Source organism: Myotis nattereri (genome assembly GCF_964212035.1).
Source record: "Myotis nattereri genome assembly, chromosome: 4".
NCBI classification, from domain to species: Eukaryota; Metazoa; Chordata; class Mammalia; order Chiroptera; family Vespertilionidae; genus Myotis; species Myotis nattereri.
In genome coordinates this window covers 1,083,289-1,101,025 of record NC_138079.1, presented here as the reverse complement: position 1 = coordinate 1,101,025, position 17,737 = coordinate 1,083,289, and the positions used below count along the sequence as shown (strand labels likewise).

At 44.3% G+C, this 17,737-nt stretch overlaps 2 protein-coding genes across 2 annotated transcripts in view; both read left to right on the top strand.

Annotated features, from left to right (window-relative positions):
• MTREX (Mtr4 exosome RNA helicase) overlaps positions 1 to 17,737 on the top strand; it is a 53,423-nt gene that overhangs the window by 18,617 nt on the left and 17,069 nt on the right. Inside the window, exons 12-19 of the mRNA XM_081089693.1 lie at positions 685 to 764; positions 2,072 to 2,182; positions 5,336 to 5,437; positions 6,244 to 6,369; positions 8,289 to 8,439; positions 12,878 to 13,050; positions 14,053 to 14,121; positions 14,417 to 14,545. Coding sequence (XP_080945819.1) covers positions 685 to 764; positions 2,072 to 2,182; positions 5,336 to 5,437; positions 6,244 to 6,369; positions 8,289 to 8,439; positions 12,878 to 13,050; positions 14,053 to 14,121; positions 14,417 to 14,545 — 941 coding nt within the window. The remainder of the gene's footprint in view (positions 1 to 684; positions 765 to 2,071; positions 2,183 to 5,335; positions 5,438 to 6,243; positions 6,370 to 8,288; positions 8,440 to 12,877; positions 13,051 to 14,052; positions 14,122 to 14,416; positions 14,546 to 17,737) is intronic.
• On the top strand, positions 2,378 to 5,299 carry LOC308518141 (tubulin alpha-1C chain). Its single transcript, XM_081089696.1, has one exon. The coding sequence runs from the start codon at positions 3,223 to 3,225 to the stop codon at positions 4,570 to 4,572; it is 1,350 nt and encodes a 449-aa protein (XP_080945822.1). The 5' UTR covers positions 2,378 to 3,222; the 3' UTR covers positions 4,573 to 5,299.

The window sequence follows — 17,737 nt, the reverse complement described above, 5'->3', positions numbered from 1 at the left end:
TTTTATTCAACATCTTTTTGTTATAATGTCAGTGAGATGCTGGAGGAACTTGTCTTGCTTATGTCAGTTAGCCTGTGGTAAAATTGGTCTCATTAGCCATCATTTCACTTAGGACCTCTCGACTCTTAACGTGAGAATTTACTGTATTTCTTGTTTTGACTGAGTGAATTGCTCTGCTGAGACGTTTTCTTATAACTACGAGTGCTGAGTCTACTCAGTGTTGCAGTGTTAATATTGATTAGTTTACCCAGTACTTAGTGACTGCCTGCTGTGTAACAGACTGCACAAGCAGGCAGTGTCGTGGGTAAGTGCAGAGGCGTTCAGTGGCTGCTCTAACAGCTAAGAGCAGCAGCCATGGTTCGCTCTAACCCCCTTTCCTCAGTGGTGGATAGCGAGAGCCCGAGACCTGTGATTTTTGGACTTGAGCCCCGTATGCAGAGCAGTTAGCACAGTTAGCCACTATTTTTATATGGTAGTACTTTAATTCACAGATTAGGTCTGTTATGTATGTTTTGAAAAGGTAGTGAACTTTATTAAATAATTACAGTCATTTTAATCTACTTTCCCTGCTGACAATCTAAAGTACTGTTTTTACTCTTTATAGACTCTTGCTCTCTGCATGTTAGAAGTGAGGTATCGCTGACTCAGTAAGATACTTACGTGCCTCTGGGTGTTCTCTCTTAGATGAAGAAAAGAAGATGGTGGAAGAAGTATTCAGTAATGCGATTGACTGCTTGTCGGATGAAGATAAAAAGCTCCCTCAGGTTCGTGTTTGATAGCAGTGAGCTGTGGCTATGAGTAGGTGGCATGAGTTCACTCTTCAGTTCTTAGTTGTGTTGCTGTATTGTAACGTTTGCCCCTGCAGGGGATACGTTGTGTCATGCACTGAAATGGTGTCTTGACTTATTTTAAGCTTCTGAAAAGGTGGGGAGAGGAAAGACGTGCTGCCTGAGGCTCTCTTTTCTGAACGTGCTCATGGTCTGAGCTGCTGCTTGTTCCTGACATGCCGGGTATAAGTCTTCAGATACGTAAGGCTGTGGCAGCTCCCGAGAGAGTCTGATGGGCATCCAACCTGAGCTGCTCTGTCCAACCTAACCTTTCAAAGACCGTGTGAGAAGCTGGGAGGTCGTCCTCTGCTTACGAATGGTTGCTTTCACGTACATGGGTTTATAAGACTACAAAAGCATATTGCTGTATATTAGAGAGACAAACAGAAACATTGATTTGTTCCACTTATTCACGCATTCATTGGTTGATCCTTGTATGTGCTCTGACCAGGGATCAAACCCGCAACCATGGCATATCGGGATGATGCTCTAACCAACTGAGCTACCTGGCCAGGCCAATGTATTGCTATTTAAAAGAATATTTAACTTATAATTTTTTTTTTTTTGTAGTTTTTCTTCCCAGCTGAATGGTTAGTAGAGAAGGGATGAGCCATGTCTTTATGTATTTTGTAACCCTAGCACACTTATTAAATAGTGGACCTTAAATGGCATTGGTATAGTGTTGATGAGAATGACCTCTTCGGCACCTCACTTCCTTTTAGAGGAAGTACATACATTATGCTAAACGTGTTATAGTTACTTAATTCTTTTTTTTAAAGAATTTTGTGAGTTTATTTGAGCCAAACTGTCGACAATTGCCAGGAAGCAGAACCTCAACGGATTGAGATAATGCTCCCTACTTAATTCTTTTTGGTCTGAGTTGGCTAGTATTTAAGTTTATTTTGTGCAGACACTAACTTTTTCCTCATAAACTTTAATTTTTTGGAGGAGATAAAGTGATGCTGTACATTTGAATGAGGTAACAAAGCATTTATAAAGTTTATTTAAAACATGCCTTTCAGACTTTTTCATAAGCTGTTTTCATACAGGAAGCCTGATAGAGTTGCTTATGTTTTGGGTTTGGTCAGGGGATACAGGTTTAGTTTCTGCTTTTATTCTGTAACGCTTATGTGATGTCTCTTTAAACAGCATTCTTTCTTGATTACCCGTTTTCCTTAATTAGTTGCTTTAGGGTTTTTAATTTCCCTCTTCCTCACATTGTTAAATAAATATTCCAATCGCAGGTTGAACATGTGCTTCCTCTTTTGAAGCGGGGGATTGGCATCCACCACGGTGGTTTACTTCCTATTTTGAAAGAAACGATAGAAATCCTCTTTTCTGAAGGATTGATAAAGGTATGATTTCATGTTTGTTTATTACGCCCGAGAATTATTGTGTGAACAGTTTGGTTATATTGTTTTGTTGTTTGAACTGGGTAACACAGTGTAGCTGAGGGAAGCACTTGATTTCTATACAGTTACACAGGCCCCCTGCTGTCCAAAAGTAGGGCGCTGCTAGGAAGCCTTTCATCAGCTGAAAGGGCATAACTTGAAGAAGCATTTACGTTAATTTATATGGAAAATTACTGTGGGTTCCCAGACCCAAGATTCAGTACACTCATTGCCACCAAAACGCTTTATTTCATTGCCACCAAAATGCTTCCTTGCACCCGGTTTTATACCAAGCGCAGCATGCTTACGGGCTTGTGGGCTTTTCTGATTCCTTAGGACACGTCTTGCTGACCTGTGCACAGTCAGTCATGGTAAAGCGCAGGTGCTCCCAGACGCAGCTCAGAACTGCGGCTGATGTGGAGGTGGTTCCTGGGGAAGGAGCTACAGGGCACCTCGCCGTGCAGTGCACCAGCCTCTAACGGCTGCTGCCAAACACGCAGACCCTGCTTTTGCCTTTTGCCTTTTTTGGTAAAAGCAAAAATCCTCTTTGTTTTTTTTTGCTTCGCAAAACAGCTGCTAATAATGTAGGACTTTTGTAAAAGCAAAGCGGCAGGTGTGAAGTTTCAAACATGGGAGTTGTGCGTGTACTTCATGAATTTGGGCTATAGGTAAAGTCATTTGTACCGTTTATTTTCAGTAAGAAATGCTAACACGATCGGTACAGCGTGGCATTTTGTCAAAGGTGCTATTGAATTGTCAGACCTGCAGCTGATTCTGCAGGTGAACTCCCTTCTGTATACAGATGTAAAAGACTAGAGAAGATGGGAGAATTGCAGGTAGACTTACAGATGATATTCTGATTTAAACCAGGCAGTCTGATTTAATGTTTAAAATTATGTTGGTATCGACTTCTCCCCCGGATTCCTTGGTAATCTGTCAGTGGGAGGTCCTTGTTCCCGGTCCCTCGCATTTTTCAGCCCCGCCGAGCCCTACAAGTCTCAGCTATGCGTGAGTGCATCTCCATCCATGTTGGCCAGGCTGGTGTCCAGATCGGCAATGCCTGCTGGGAGCTCTACTGCCTGGAACACGGCATCCAGCCCGATGGCCAGATGCCAAGTGACAAGACCATTGGCGGGGGAGATGACTCCTTCAACACCTTCTTCAGTGAGACGGGCGCTGGCAAGCATGTGCCCAGGGCAGTGTTTGTAGACCTGGAACCCACAGTCATTGATGAAGTTCGAAATGGCACCTACCGCCAGCTCTTCCACCCTGAGCAGCTGATCACAGGCAAGGAAGATGCTGCCAATAACTATGCCCGTGGACACTACACCATTGGCAAGGAGATCATTGACCTGGTCCTGGACCGAATTCGGAAACTGGCTGACCAGTGCACAGGCCTTCAGGGCTTCTTGGTTTTCCACAGCTTTGGTGGGGGAACTGGTTCTGGGTTCACCTCCCTGCTGATGGAACGTCTCTCTGTCGATTATGGCAAGAAGTCCAAGCTGGAGTTCTCTATTTACCCGGCCCCCCAGGTCTCCACAGCTGTGGTTGAGCCCTACAACTCCATCCTCACCACCCACACCACCCTGGAGCACTCTGACTGTGCCTTCATGGTTGACAACGAGGCCATCTATGACATCTGTCGTAGAAACCTCGATATTGAGCGCCCAACCTACACTAACCTCAACCGCCTTATTAGCCAGATTGTGTCCTCCATCACTGCATCCCTCAGGTTTGATGGAGCCCTGAATGTTGATCTGACTGAATTCCAGACCAACCTGGTGCCCTATCCCCGCATCCACTTCCCTCTGGCCACATATGCCCCTGTCATCTCTGCTGAGAAAGCCTACCATGAGCAGCTTACTGTAGCAGAAATCACCAATGCGTGCTTTGAGCCAGCCAACCAGATGGTGAAATGTGACCCTCGCCATGGTAAATACATGGCTTGCTGCCTGTTGTACCGTGGTGACGTGGTCCCCAAAGATGTCAATGCTGCCATTGCCACCATCAAGACCAAGCGCAGCATCCAGTTTGTGGACTGGTGCCCCACTGGCTTCAAAGTTGGCATTAACTACCAGCCTCCCACTGTGGTCCCTGGTGGAGACCTGGCCAAAGTACAGCGAGCTGTGTGCATGCTGAGCAACACCACAGCTATTGCTGAGGCCTGGGCTCGCCTGGACCACAAGTTTGACCTGATGTATGCCAAGCGTGCCTTTGTCCACTGGTACGTGGGTGAGGGCATGGAGGAAGGAGAGTTTTCTGAGGCCCGTGAGGACATGGCTGCCCTTGAGAAGGATTATGAGGAGGTTGGAGCAGATAGTATTGAGGGAGAGGATGAGGGTGAGGAGTACTAACCTGTCAGCTGCGATGTTACACTCCAGTGTCTTGGGATTGTCTTATTTCTGTTCTGTGAAGTCTATTGTGTCCTAAACTTTGCAATAAAGTTGTTTTCATTTTGAATGTCAAAAAAAAAAAAAAAATTATGTTGGTATCTATACCCAGAAATGGGATGTTAAAAATGGAATACAACTTTAAAATGTAGTCATCAGCCTATATATGACTCAAATTGTTTTGTTTAAAAATTAGATTAGAAATTTATCATGAGAATTTCAGCGCTATGTAGACTATTTGAAAGAAATTTATTCATCCTAAAGCAGCGGTTGCCAACTGGAGGTTCGTGGACCACTGGTGGTGCGTGAGGTCCAAAAGTTTGGCGACCGCTGTCCTAAAGAACATACAAGAGGTATTTTAAGTGAAGAATTGGTCACTATTTATCCCTGGGTCTTGTTCAGGCTCTGAGCCATTTTAAAGTCTCTTTTAAGAAAGCATAAGTGATACTTGTTGGTTGTAAAGTTTAAATAGAACAATCGTGCATAAAGTAAAATGAAAGGCCATCATTCCCCTCATGTCCTGGACATTTCCATGAGCACTCATGCAAGTAACACGTGCTTTATTTTTTAAACAAAAGTGATTGTACTACCCATGTTATTTAATTTTGTCACATGCATAGCTCTTCATCTTTTTAGAGATGAGTAGCATTCTGCTGAGTTGATGAAATAAAGTATTTTTATCCTCTTCCCTCTTGATGAATAATTGTATAATTATTCACTAAATTAGGCGTTATTTGCGACGGAGACCTTTGCCATGGGGATTAACATGCCGGCTAGGACAGTTTTATTTACAAATGCCCGAAAATTTGATGGGAAAGACTTTCGATGGGTAAGTAAAGTTGATTCCGATATTGAAATAACTTTTACTTTTGTTTTACTTAAGGTGATTTTGGCTCATGCAATCTTAGAGACGTTTAGTTCTAAATACTCTTGAACTTGTACCTGAGCTAATACGTACAACAAGCTTATCAAGGTTAAGCTTCAGATCCTTTACATTTCTATCCTTTAGCCAAAAAGCAAACAAACAAAAAAACCTTTCAGTGAAAAAGTTTGGGAGGGATAAGTGGGCAGATGATTCGGGAATGCTTTAAATCATCATAAATACACTGATTTTCATTTCCTCACTTTAAGGTATTTGAAGCACCTAGCCCTCTCACTAGGTTGTTCTTGGTGATGAATGGACTCTACCTAACTCCAAGGACTTACACTGTGAAAGTTAGAAATAATTGTGCTTCTTTAAAACTAAGGTTAATTTTATACTAATCTCATGTACATCAAGAAAATTTATGATTGGGTTAGGATTTAGTAGTTTGGTCATTGTCTGCTTTTTTCGACTACTGTTTTTCAGAATATCTAACTTAAAGATTTTTTTATGCCAGTGAATTAGCTGATATTTCCCGGTAGGTATGGATTTGATCATTTTGGAGCTAAAATTTAAATGTTACTCTTAAGTGTTTTGCAGTTTTGTGTTTTCATTTACACTCTCTGAAAAGTTCATGTTTTTAATCATGGGTTTTGGGGGGTTTTTTGGACTATGTAACTTGTACTTGTGTATTTTATAAGAAAAAAAAAAGTAAGACTATGTTTTTTACCAGGTTCTCTCCTAAACTTAGAACTTTTCTTATGTCTGTTCAGATTTCTTCCGGTGAGTACATTCAGATGTCTGGTCGTGCCGGAAGGAGGGGCATGGATGACAGAGGAATCGTGATTCTTATGGTTGACGAAAAGATGAGCCCAACTATTGGGAAGCAACTACTTAAGGTAACAGAGTTAAGATTCTGCACCTGCAGCAGGAATTTGAGAAAAATACTTCAGGAGCAACTCTGAAATTAGTTTTGTCAGTTCAGATATCTTTCTAAGGAGATGAATTGATTTACAAAACTGCCTGGGCTGGGGGAGGGAGCAGAGGGTAAGTAATCCAAGTGCTGGTATTTTGTCTCCTACTTTCTGTTCTAATCAGCGGCTCATGGTGTGGAGGGATGTGATGATCCTCAGTGAAGGTGAAAGCACTCACTTTCCCTTCAAATTTAAGGTGACCTTGACATCTCCCTCCATTGCAGGAGTTGCTCTCCCTACCCGAACAGGAAGTGAGGCCCATGATGTCAGGGTTTGGGCAGTTACCTGCCTCTACCTTTGCAAGCCCAGGTAGCTGAATAAATTAATTCTACAATCTACCATCCTGTTTTAGCCTATTGATAGATTATAAATACCCCAAAACTAATTTAAAAATTTTAAGCTTTATTTCAGATGATCCTGTTCATTTTGCTTGTGTAGTGTTTGTGTTTTAGATTGTTTAAGATGTTTTATTTTGAAGAGCTTCTCAAGGAAGTTCAACCTGGTTGCTTTCCTTATCCTCCTCCACATTCTTAAATCCCTAGAGCAAACTATTGATAAGATAGGAAACTTACCATTAATTAAAAATATAAAATTAACTGCCAGCTCATGAGCTATTTATTTATTTTAAATATATTTTTTTACAGAGAGGAAGGGAGAGGGATAGAGAGTTAGAAACATCGATGAGAGAGAAACATCGATCAGCTGCCTCCTGCACACTCCCTACTGGGGATGTGCCCGCAACCAAGGTACATGCCCTTGGCCGGAACTGAACCCAGGACCCTTGAGTCCGCAGGCCAGTGCTCTATCCACTGAGCCAAACCGGCTGGGGCTCATGAGGTATTTAAACTAAAGGTGAAACAAACGAAGGGGTTGGAAAGTGCAGATTGGTAGCTATAGAATGGTCACAGGGATGGAAAGGACAGCATGGAGAATATAGTCAGTAATATTGTGATAACTGTGAATGGGGCCAGGTGAGTACTTGAAATTTCAGGGGGATCACTTTTTAACTAAAGTAATGTGATTGTCTAACCACTATGCTGTACACCTGAAACTATATGATAAAAGGCTAATATGCAAATTGTCCCCTCGGGAGTTTGACCACTCGCTCTGACGTGCACTGAACACCAGGGGGCGGTGTGGAATGAAGGAAGGCCCCCAGCCGGGGGAAGGAAGGCCCTGATCACCTGCCAGGCCTAGGGACTCTACCCCTGCACGAATTTTGTGCACCAGGCCTCTAGTATAAAATAATATTGAATGTGAACTGTAATTTAAAACTAAAATTTTAAAACAAAATTAAAGCTTCAAAATACGTTAAGACATACATAGGTCAGTATATTAGATTTTATTGCTGTTTTAATCCTCACCTGAGAATATGTTTTTATTGATTTTTTTTTTTTGAGAAAGAAACACTGATGTGAGAGAAACATTGATCGGTTGCCTCCTGTGTGCACCTTGACTGGGGATTGAGCCTGCACCCTAGGTATGTGCCCTGTCTGGGAATCGAACCTGCAACCTTTTTGTGTGTGGGACGATGCTCCAACCAATTGAGCCACCTGGTCAGAGCTCATTAAAATTTTTATTTTATTTTTAAATTTTATCGTGGAAGGAACACAACATGAGATTAACCCTCTTCACAACACGTTGTTGACTACAGGTGCTGTGTTACACAGCAGGGCTCTAGAGCTTGCTCATCTTGCTGGGCTGAAACGCTTTCCAGGAAAACGTAATACACTTTGTAGCGTTCCTTCACATAGAGTTAAATTATGAAGCAACCTACCAGGTGAAAACTATTGGTGTGAGTTTATTTGAATAACCTAAACTAGCGACATGTTCACTCCTCTCAGGGCTCAGCCGACCCCTTGAATAGCGCTTTCCATTTAACCTACAACATGGTTCTGAACTTGCTGCGTGTGGAAGAAATCAATCCCGAGTACATGCTGGAGAAGTCCTTCTACCAGTTTCAGCATTACAGAGCCATTCCCGGGGTGGTGGAGAGTAAGTACAACCACTCATGGCTTCGCGGCTGGGCTCCCGCCTGGGTGCTGCTTGGCCCTGGGGCTTTCTGTGAGCCAGGTCTGGGTCCTGTCATGCAGAAAGGTCACAACTGCAGCCAGTCCTCATCGCTGACCAGACGTTTCATAGGGAAGGAAGAAAACCCTGTCAGGACACTTCTCTGTGGCTGATTCTAATGTAGGTCTTAATGAAGGCCTTGGAAATTAAGGAAAGAGGAAATGATTATGATCTAGCATAACTTCTAGCTGGGCTCAGATTGTTGGTCATGACTTGACCAAGAGTCTGCTACCTGTTCCGTGAACTTAAACATTGCCACCACTTCTCCATCTGCTGTCTGTCTCCCTAAGCCCCATGGGAAGGGAGCACCTGTTTCCAGTGTGGCTCTGACTAGTGTTGCTCCTGTGCCCTGGATACTTCTCAGTTGAATTATCCCTGCATTTCCCTCTTGTTTTAAAGGAGCAGGTCTTGTTATTCTAACACTTTGAAACCAATAAACAAAAGACTGAGTATCCAAAGTATAATGGGCTTTTTAGTGGAGGAAGTAGGAGTTTAGGTGATGAGACAGGAGAGGGAATTGATGAGGGAATTGCAGCACCTTCAGTGTAGTTTTCAGGCTGCCTGGAATGAACAGGGAGCAGGAGATGGGGCAGGGGAGCTCTGTGCTGCTGCTTCACTGCAGAGCAGTTTGGTGCAGTTGGCCCTCGTTACCAGGAAGGTGTAGCTCCTTTTTGCTGTTGATGCTGCTGGAACCTTAAACATAGCACAGCCAGGATATAGACTGTTGTAATTCACCTTTATTTTAGAAACTAGAGGCCCAGTGCACAAAATTCGTGCGCTGGGCGGGTGGGGCGAGGGGCCCTCAGCCCAGCCTACCCCTCTCACAGTCCAGGAGTCCTCAGGGGATGTCCTGACAGCTTAGGACAGCTCCCCGTGGGGAACAGGCCTAAGCCGCAGTCAGGCCGCGGAGGCTGGGAGCAGGCACCCCATGTGTGTGTGTGTCTGTGTCTGTGTCTGTCCCCGCTGGGGACCTGCCCCCAGCCGCGCCGCAGAGGCTCGGAGCAGGCGCCCTGTGTGTGAGTATGTGTATGTCCACTGGGGCCCTCCCCCCAGCCGCACTGCAGAGGTTCAGAGCAGGTGCCCCTCTGTGTTGATCTCAGGCTCCAGGCCGTGCCTGCGTGTTGTTCTCTCAGGCTTGGGGCCGTGCCTGGCCCCTCCTGCTGAGCTGATTGTGACCGTTACAGAGTCCCAACCTCATTTGCATATTACTTCTTTTTTTAATATATATGTATATATGTGTGTGTGTGTGTGTATATATATATATACACATACATACATACTAGAGGCCTGGTGCACAAAAATTTGTGCACTCAGGGGGGATGGGGGGGGGGTCCCTCAGCCCGGCCTGTGCCCTCTCGCAGTCTGGGACCCCTCAGGGGATGACCACTTGCTGGCTTAGGCCTGCTCCCCAGGGGATTGGGCCTAAGCTGGCAATCAGACATCCCTCTGGCAGCCCGGCAGCCCTCGGGGGATGCCCACTTGCCAGCAGGGAGCAGACCTAAGCTGCAGCCAGACATCCTTAGCGCTACTGAGGAGGCAGGAGAGGCTCCCACCACCACCGCTGTACTGGCAGCCATCACCCTGGCTTGTGGCTGAGCAGAGCTCCCCCTTGTGAGAGCGCACTGACCACCAGAGGGCAGCTCCTGCATTGAGCGTCTGCCCCCTGGTGGTCAGTGTATGTCATAGTGACCAGTCATTCCCAGTCTTTCTGCTGTTAGGGTCAGTTTGCATATTACCCTTTTACTATATAGGATAGAGGCCTGGTGCACGGGTGGGGGCTGGCTGGTTTGCCCTGAAGGGTGATCTGGATTAGGGTGGGGGTCCCGCTTGGGTGCCTGGCCAGCCTGGATGACAGGCTGATGGCTGTTTGTAGCTGGTCACTCCCCCTTCAGGGTGGCAGTCCCCACTGGGGTGCCTGGCCAGTCTGGGTGAGGGGCTGAGGGCCGTTTTCAGGCTGGCGGGTGACTGAAGCTCCCAGCCTCTTTTTTTATTTTCTTTTTTTTTTTATTCTGGGATTTATTTACCTTCTATAGCTGTCACTGGAGCTGAGAGCTGGCTCCAGCTCTGAGGCCGTGGCTGGCTGAAAGCAGGTATCTGGGTTTGTTTAGCTTCTAGAATTGAAACTCTGTTGCCATCACTGGTGCTCTAAGCTCTGAGCCCGCTGGCGGCTGAAAGCAGGTACCTGGGGTTTGTTTAGCTTCTATAATTGCAACGTTGTTGCATCTGGAGCTCAGAGCTGGGCCGCAGCAGGCGGGGAACCTTGGCTTCCTCCATCACTGGAGCAAGCAAGCATCCTGTTCGCTTCAGCTGCGTGGCTGCCGGCCGCCATCTTTGTTGGCAGTTAATTTGCATATCCTGCTGATTAGCCAATGGGAAGCATAAGAGAGATATGGTTAATTACCATGTTTGTCTATTATTAGATAGGATACACACACACACATACATAGATAGATAGATACAGTGGTGGTTTTTTGTTTTTGGTTGTTTTAATAAGAAACTGGGAAGGCTGGCTACATGAGATGTTTTCATTTACTAAGTCCACAATAGATTTCTTAGTGAGCCATAAGAGTAGAACTTCCAGGATTGTATTGTCTATTTACTGAAAATCAAATGCAGACTTACTCTTAATTTTTTTGTTTGGTTTCATTCATAGATAATGCCTGAGTTAATACAATGGCAAGGGCTGTGGAGTTACATATGGGACTACTTGAACCTTAGTTTGCTCTTTTATGCAGTTGAGATACTATCTAGTTCATCCAATTCATGAGAATTCAATGAGATAATTTACATTAATTGCTCAGGAACTACCTGTTTAATTATTGATAATATTGCCATAGATCAGTAAAGCCTTTTAAACTTGAACTGTTCCAAAATTTGCTCAGTACTGGAGTAGCAGTCCATTTTGCCATCACTCAAGTCTGTTAAGTGTTTTACATATAATCTGATAGGAATGCATGTTTGGAACCACTGCGTCCTGCCTTCCTCAGAAGGAGGAACTTGGTTGCACAGTCTGAGCAGTTTATGGCTGTGTCTCCCCTGCTGTCTCCTGATGCTGAGGCTGAGGCTGTGCTGGGGTGGGGTGTGCACTGTGGGGAGAGCAGCTGCTCATGCTGTGTCCCTCTGCTCTTTGATTGGGAGTGGGCTATAGCTGTAGTTAGAGTCCTAGATACAAACCACAGGTGACTTACAGTCTCTCAGGCTTCTGACTCATTAGCACAGCGTGATTTGGAGTGGAGGGTGGGAACAGTGTTTAAGCAGAAATCCATGCATCTGTGGGCAGTTGATTTTTCACAAACGCTGCATGGGCAACAGGACAGCCAAGTGCAAAAGAATGAAGTTGGATCCTTACCTCACACCATACATAAAAATTAACTGAAATTGATGACAGTCCTAAATATAAGAGCTGAAACCATAAGACTCTTAGAAGAAAGCATAGGCATAAATCTTCATAACCTTGGATTTGGCAGTTGTTTTCTAGAGAATACACCAAAAAGACAATCAGCAAAAGAAAATAAATTTTATTTAATCAAAATTAAAAACTTACACTTCAGTAGACACCAACAATAAAGTGAAAAGAAAACCCACAGACTGGGAGGAAATATTTCCAAATCACATACGGATCAAGTATCAGGAATATATAAAGAATTCTTAAAACTCAACAACAAAAGTGTAATTTAAATGGGCAAAGGGTTTGGATGGACATTTCTCTAAAGAAGATAAGTAGTTTCCCACAAACATGTGAAAAGATGCTCTACATCATGAGTTATTAGGGAAATGTACATGGTAACCACACAGATACCACCTCACACCCCTTAGGATTGTTGTTTTTAAAAAGGTAGTTACTAAAATGGTGGGGTTGTGTGGGAAATAGTGTAGCACTTCCACAGCAAATTTAATGGTAGAATTACCATAAGACCCAACAATTTCACTCCTGGTACATAACCTAAAGAATGGGAAGTATGTTCCAACGAACGCATGTTTGTCTGCATAAATGTTTATAGCAGCACTGTTTACAGCCAAAAGGTGGAAATAATTTAAATGTTCATCAGCTGGTAAGAGGATAAGTAAAATGGTACCCCCATGTACTGGAATATTACTCAGCCAAGAAAGGAAGCACCAGGAGAGGCCCCAACATAAACGACATCAGGCTGCATGTTGTTTGATGTAATAAGTATGAACTGTCCAGAACAGGAGAATCCATGCAGACGGAAAGCAGACAGAAAGGCACCGGGGCTGGGGAGGAAGGGATGAGGTGTGTGCTGGATGGGGTGGGTTTCCTCTTGCAGTAGGTGAACTAGAGGGTGGGGTGGTTGCATACATTGTGGGTGTGCAGTTTCTACATGGTACATGCGTTTATTTACAGAGGTGCGGAACTCGGAAGAACAATATAATAAAATAGTGATACCCAATGAAGAAAGCGTGGTCATCTATTACAAGATCAGGCAGCAGCTTGCCAAGCTGGGTAAAGAAATTGAAGAATATATTCACAAACCAAAATATTGCTTACCATTTCTACAACCAGGTCGTTTGGTAAAGGTATGTTACTTTTTAAAAAATGTTTAGATATTTTAATATTGGATAATTTTCGAATAGCTATTCTATTTCTTTATATTGATAAAATGCTTTCTGCTACAGCAGTTGATCTATAGTAATTATATGGTTTTATTGGTTTCACATGGCTCTGCTTAAGGGGGGTCATTAATCAGATTTTATTTTAGAGGATATAAATTGAGGTAGACAGTGTTCAATTATAAAATCTATACTAATAAAAGGGTAATATGCTAATTAGACCGGGAGACATTCCAAGAGACCTTCTGGACAAAGCCATGGTGGCGGGGCCAAGGCAGAGGCAGTTAGGGGCGATCAGGTCAGGAGGGGAGGGCAGTTGGGGGTGATCAGGCCGGTGGGGGGTAAAGGGACAGTTGGGGGTGAGCAGACCGGCGGGGGTGGGTAGTGGGGGACGAGCAGGCTGACAGGGGGGGCAGTAGGGAGCGAGCAGGCCAGCAGGCAGAGTGGCTAGGGGTGATCAGGCAGGCAGATAGGTGAGCAGTTAGGAGCCAGTGTTCCGGGATTGCGAAAGGGATGTCCGAATGCTGGTTTAGTCGGACATCTCCCAAGGGGTCCCAGATTGGAGAAGGTGCAGGCTGGGCTGAGTGGCACACACACACACACACACCCCATGCATGAATTTTGTGCACTGGGCCACTAGTCCAAAAAATAAAGGCAGTTTTATGTAGGATGAATTTATTAATTATAAAACATGAAAGACTTTAGATTTCTCAGAACAAATACACCGTGTTATCACTTGTTGACATTTGCCGATTGAGAGATTCTTGTCATTGGTGTTCCAGAGACTTATGGAATAGGCAGTGATTTTTTTTCTGTAGAGTTAATATCTTTTTCCATAAGTTTAACAGTGATCTCTCAAACAATACTTCATCAGGAAGACTCAGTTTTGTTAGCCTGTAATGTGGGTATGGCTTAAAATTGCCTTTTGGACACAAATGTCCTTGTTTATGTGCTTTACTTTCTTTTTAGGTAAAGAATGAAGGAGACGATTTTGGCTGGGGAGTAGTCGTGAATTTCTCCAAAAAGTCAAATGTTAAGGTAAACTATTTGTTCTTAAAATAGAATTTTATATAAATTGTTAATGAAATGTTTTTTTCAGACTCACAAAATTGATCAAAGATGAGAAAGGATTATCTTAAGAGAAGATTAATTTTTTGAATAATCTTAAATGTCATGCTTAAAATGGCATGGGTTTATTTTCCTAACAACAACAACGGATTTTAATTTCATGATAATTTATATTTCTCCTCTGAGCTCATCAGTGCCAAGGACACCGTCCCTGGACGCGTGCAGGTCAGTGTCTCAGAGTGAATGACCTTCTCTGCTCTTCCAGCCCAACTCCGGGGAGCTCGACCCGCTCTATGTGGTGGAAGTGCTTCTGCGCTGCAGCCGAGAAAGCTTGAAAAACTCCGCTACGGAGGCTGCAAAGCCGGCCAAGCCCGAGGAGAAGGGGGAGATGCAGGTGTGTGCTTAGCTCTCATCTTGGGGTACAGAGACCCTGTGAATTATTGTAATCACTAGAGTTCCTGAAACTACCTAAATATCAGTAAAATGAGTGATGAGATTTAAGCTCTTTTTCTTTTATCAAATTATGTCAAGGTTAATAGTGACAAAGGAAAAGATAAAAAGAATTTAAAAATTTAAATTTTCTTAAAAGTTGGATTTTACCTTAGCTATAAAGAAGTCTTACTATTATTTTTACCATCAAATAATTATGCAGTTTTACTTTATCCATGTCATTTATTACATTCCTGGTAGAGGTGGACACTGTAGGCAGTATGTTCCTGCAGCTCTGTCCTGGTGGCTTTGCCAGCTGCAGGTGCACCTCCCACTGCCACTCGTCCCAGCCGTTCCATCACAGTCGAAGGAGACTCAGGGTCAGGAAATGAAGACCATAATAACTGTGAGGGCCAGACGAGTGGTTTCTGCTTCGTTTTCTCCAGGCAGAGCACGCCCAGAATCCCTCCGCATTAGGTAAAAATACCCGTAAGGGACGTGGAATAGACGATCACAGACCACACTGTACTCTTCGAGTTCCTGCCATTCTCTCCTATAGATCTTACAGACCCATCTCTCCCCTCTCCCCTCTCCCCTCTCCCCTCTCCCCTCTCCCCTCTCCCCTCTCCCCTCTCCCCTCTCCCCTCTCCCCTCTCCCCTCTCCCCTCTCCCCTCTCCCCTCTCCCCTCTCCCCTCTCCCCTCTCCCCTCTCCCCTCTCCCCTCTCCCCTCTCCCCTCTCCCCTCTCCCCTCTCCCCTCTCCCCTCTCCCCTCTCCCCTCTCCCCTCTCCCCTCTCCCCTCTCCCCTCTCCCCTCTCCCCTCTCCCCTCTCCCCTCTCCCCTCTCCCCTCTCCCCTCTCCCCTCTCCCCTCTCCCCTCTCCCCTCTCCCCTCTCCCCTCTCCCCTCTCCCCTCTCCCCTCTCCCCTCTCCCCTCTCCCCTCTCCCCTCTCCCCTCTCCCCTCTCCCCTCTCCCCTCTCCCCTCTCCCCTCTCCCCTCTCCCCTCTCCCCTCTCCCCTCTCCCCTCTCTCTCGGCATGACAGCTGCTTAAGAAGCAAGATACCCTGTAATAGTTGTGATGGAGTCAATCTAACAGTTTTATCACTTTTGAAGTTTGCATCAAAAGTGTACTATTACACATTAAAGTCAGTTTTTTTTGTGATGAATTTTGAGCATTTTTAAAACAGCTGATTTAAAGTAGGAAGTCTAATGTCTGCCCTTCCTCAGGCACGGTTTCTATTGACTGCTCTTTTCCTGGTGCGTGGACATACTTCGTTGTTTCTTTACATGTCTTGTAATTTTTTTGCTGAAACTGCACATTTAAAAAATGGCAATAGATTCCCCTCTTCCCTTCCGCCCTGAGTTTATTCTTGTTGCCAATTGTTGTTTGTTGGGTAGACTTTTCTGACTTAGTTGTATGTTGTGCATGGCCACTGACATCTCTGCTTGGTTAGCTTAGTGGGTCAGCCAATAACTAGAGACTTCCTTAAGGCCTGGGATCCGCTAAGTGCACCAGTCTTTGATAGAGGGTCTGCATGCACATTGCAGCACACCTGCAGGTCTCAGCCAGCGATGGGCAGCGCTGCCTGACCCTACTTCCTGTGTGCACACCACAGTCTTAGGGTCAGCCAGCGGTAAATGCTAGGCCAAGTGCATGTGGCCTTCTAGGTGCCCAGGAATGTGTCAGAACCTTTCAGATCCCCCTGTGGACAGTTTGCTCCTCAGCTTTATTTTAAGCTTTTTGTTTACCTTATTGCTTGATCTCATTGTTAATCATTGTCTTGGGAAGCTATGATGTTAAACAGTGGACTCTTACTATTTTCAACAAAGGCCTCAGGGAAAAAGTTGTTGGCTCTGGGGGTACTGAGTCAGGTCAGATAAGACAGCCCTGTCAGTGGAGTCTCCTGGAGCCACCTGATGGGTGAGGTAGTGCCAGTCCTCTGGGGGCGGAGCTCGGAAGCACTCCCGCTCTGCTCCTGCCTTCCTGTGCCTGCCAGCGGTTTTCACTGTATTGCAGCTGTCGGTCCCCAAGGCTCCTGGGGACCAGGTGGGGTAAATTAAAATACCACAAAGCTCCCCTAGGACCCAAAGCCAGCCATTTGTTTTTGCTACATGCTACTTGGGTTGCTGTAAGCCTTTGGTTAACCTTCCACATTCTGGAGAGAAAACTAGATCAAGGCACTAATTCAATGTTTTAAAATACAAAAGTTAATGAAAACTACGTTCGTTTAAATAAGTTTGTTTTGACTCGATTAAAATTCAGTTGGTTCAAAAAGATCTTTCTTGAATAAAGAATTTAGAAATTGTGTTCTAGCTAATAGTCTTGATTTGAAGAATTGAAATTCATTTAGAATGTATTGACTTAAAACTTACTGACTTCTGATATTATTATGTGCTTATCTTAAAATAGATTAATGGCAAATTTGCAAAGATTAAAAAGGCCTAAGAATAAAAATGCTTTCTACTATTGGTATTCTAACAAGTTTCCAATAACTGCCTATGTGGTTGTTTGGATTTATATAGATCACTGCTGCACCATGATAAACCTGAATTCTAAGTTACTCTGTAAAGGTTATTAGGTTTAGAAAGTTGAATGAACTGCGCTATGCACATATTATGATATGGTTTTACATCACTTCGAGTGTAGAGATTTATAATACTGTGGGAGCTATTCAGTTGGTTTTTGAGCATTTAACTTCTTATTTACAAAACTTCAGTCTTAGGGTCTCTCTCAAGCAGCATTAGAATTGGACAGCTTCTTTCTTCCTTCTGGTTCCTGTTTTTACAGAATAATCTTTATTCTGTTTCAAGGAGATTCTCAAGTCCGTGTGCATTCTGAATGCAGCTGCAGGTAGAGCGAGGGAGCTGTTTTCCTGCTGTGTGGGTCATGTGCACCCCTTGAGCTCAGTGCAGAAGAGCTGTCCTCTCCCTCTGGTGCTGGCTGCCTGGTGCTGTGGTGATTGTTTTTCACGTCCTGAGTCTTCTCTCCAGCCAGACAGCTCATCTGGGATTGACGAGGTTACACACTGGTGGTTGGAAGGCACATTCAGCCCACACAATGTCTTCTTTCAAAAATGTGACAGTTTGAGAATAAAATGATAATAAAGATTATAATCAAATAAAAATAAAACAAGAATCTACAGGTTCATGTGAGATAAA

Coding starts and splice junctions, on each gene's coding strand:
- LOC308518141 (XM_081089696.1), top strand. CDS start 3,223: ATGCGTGAGTGCATCTCCATCCATGTTGGCCAGGCTGGTGTCCAGATC.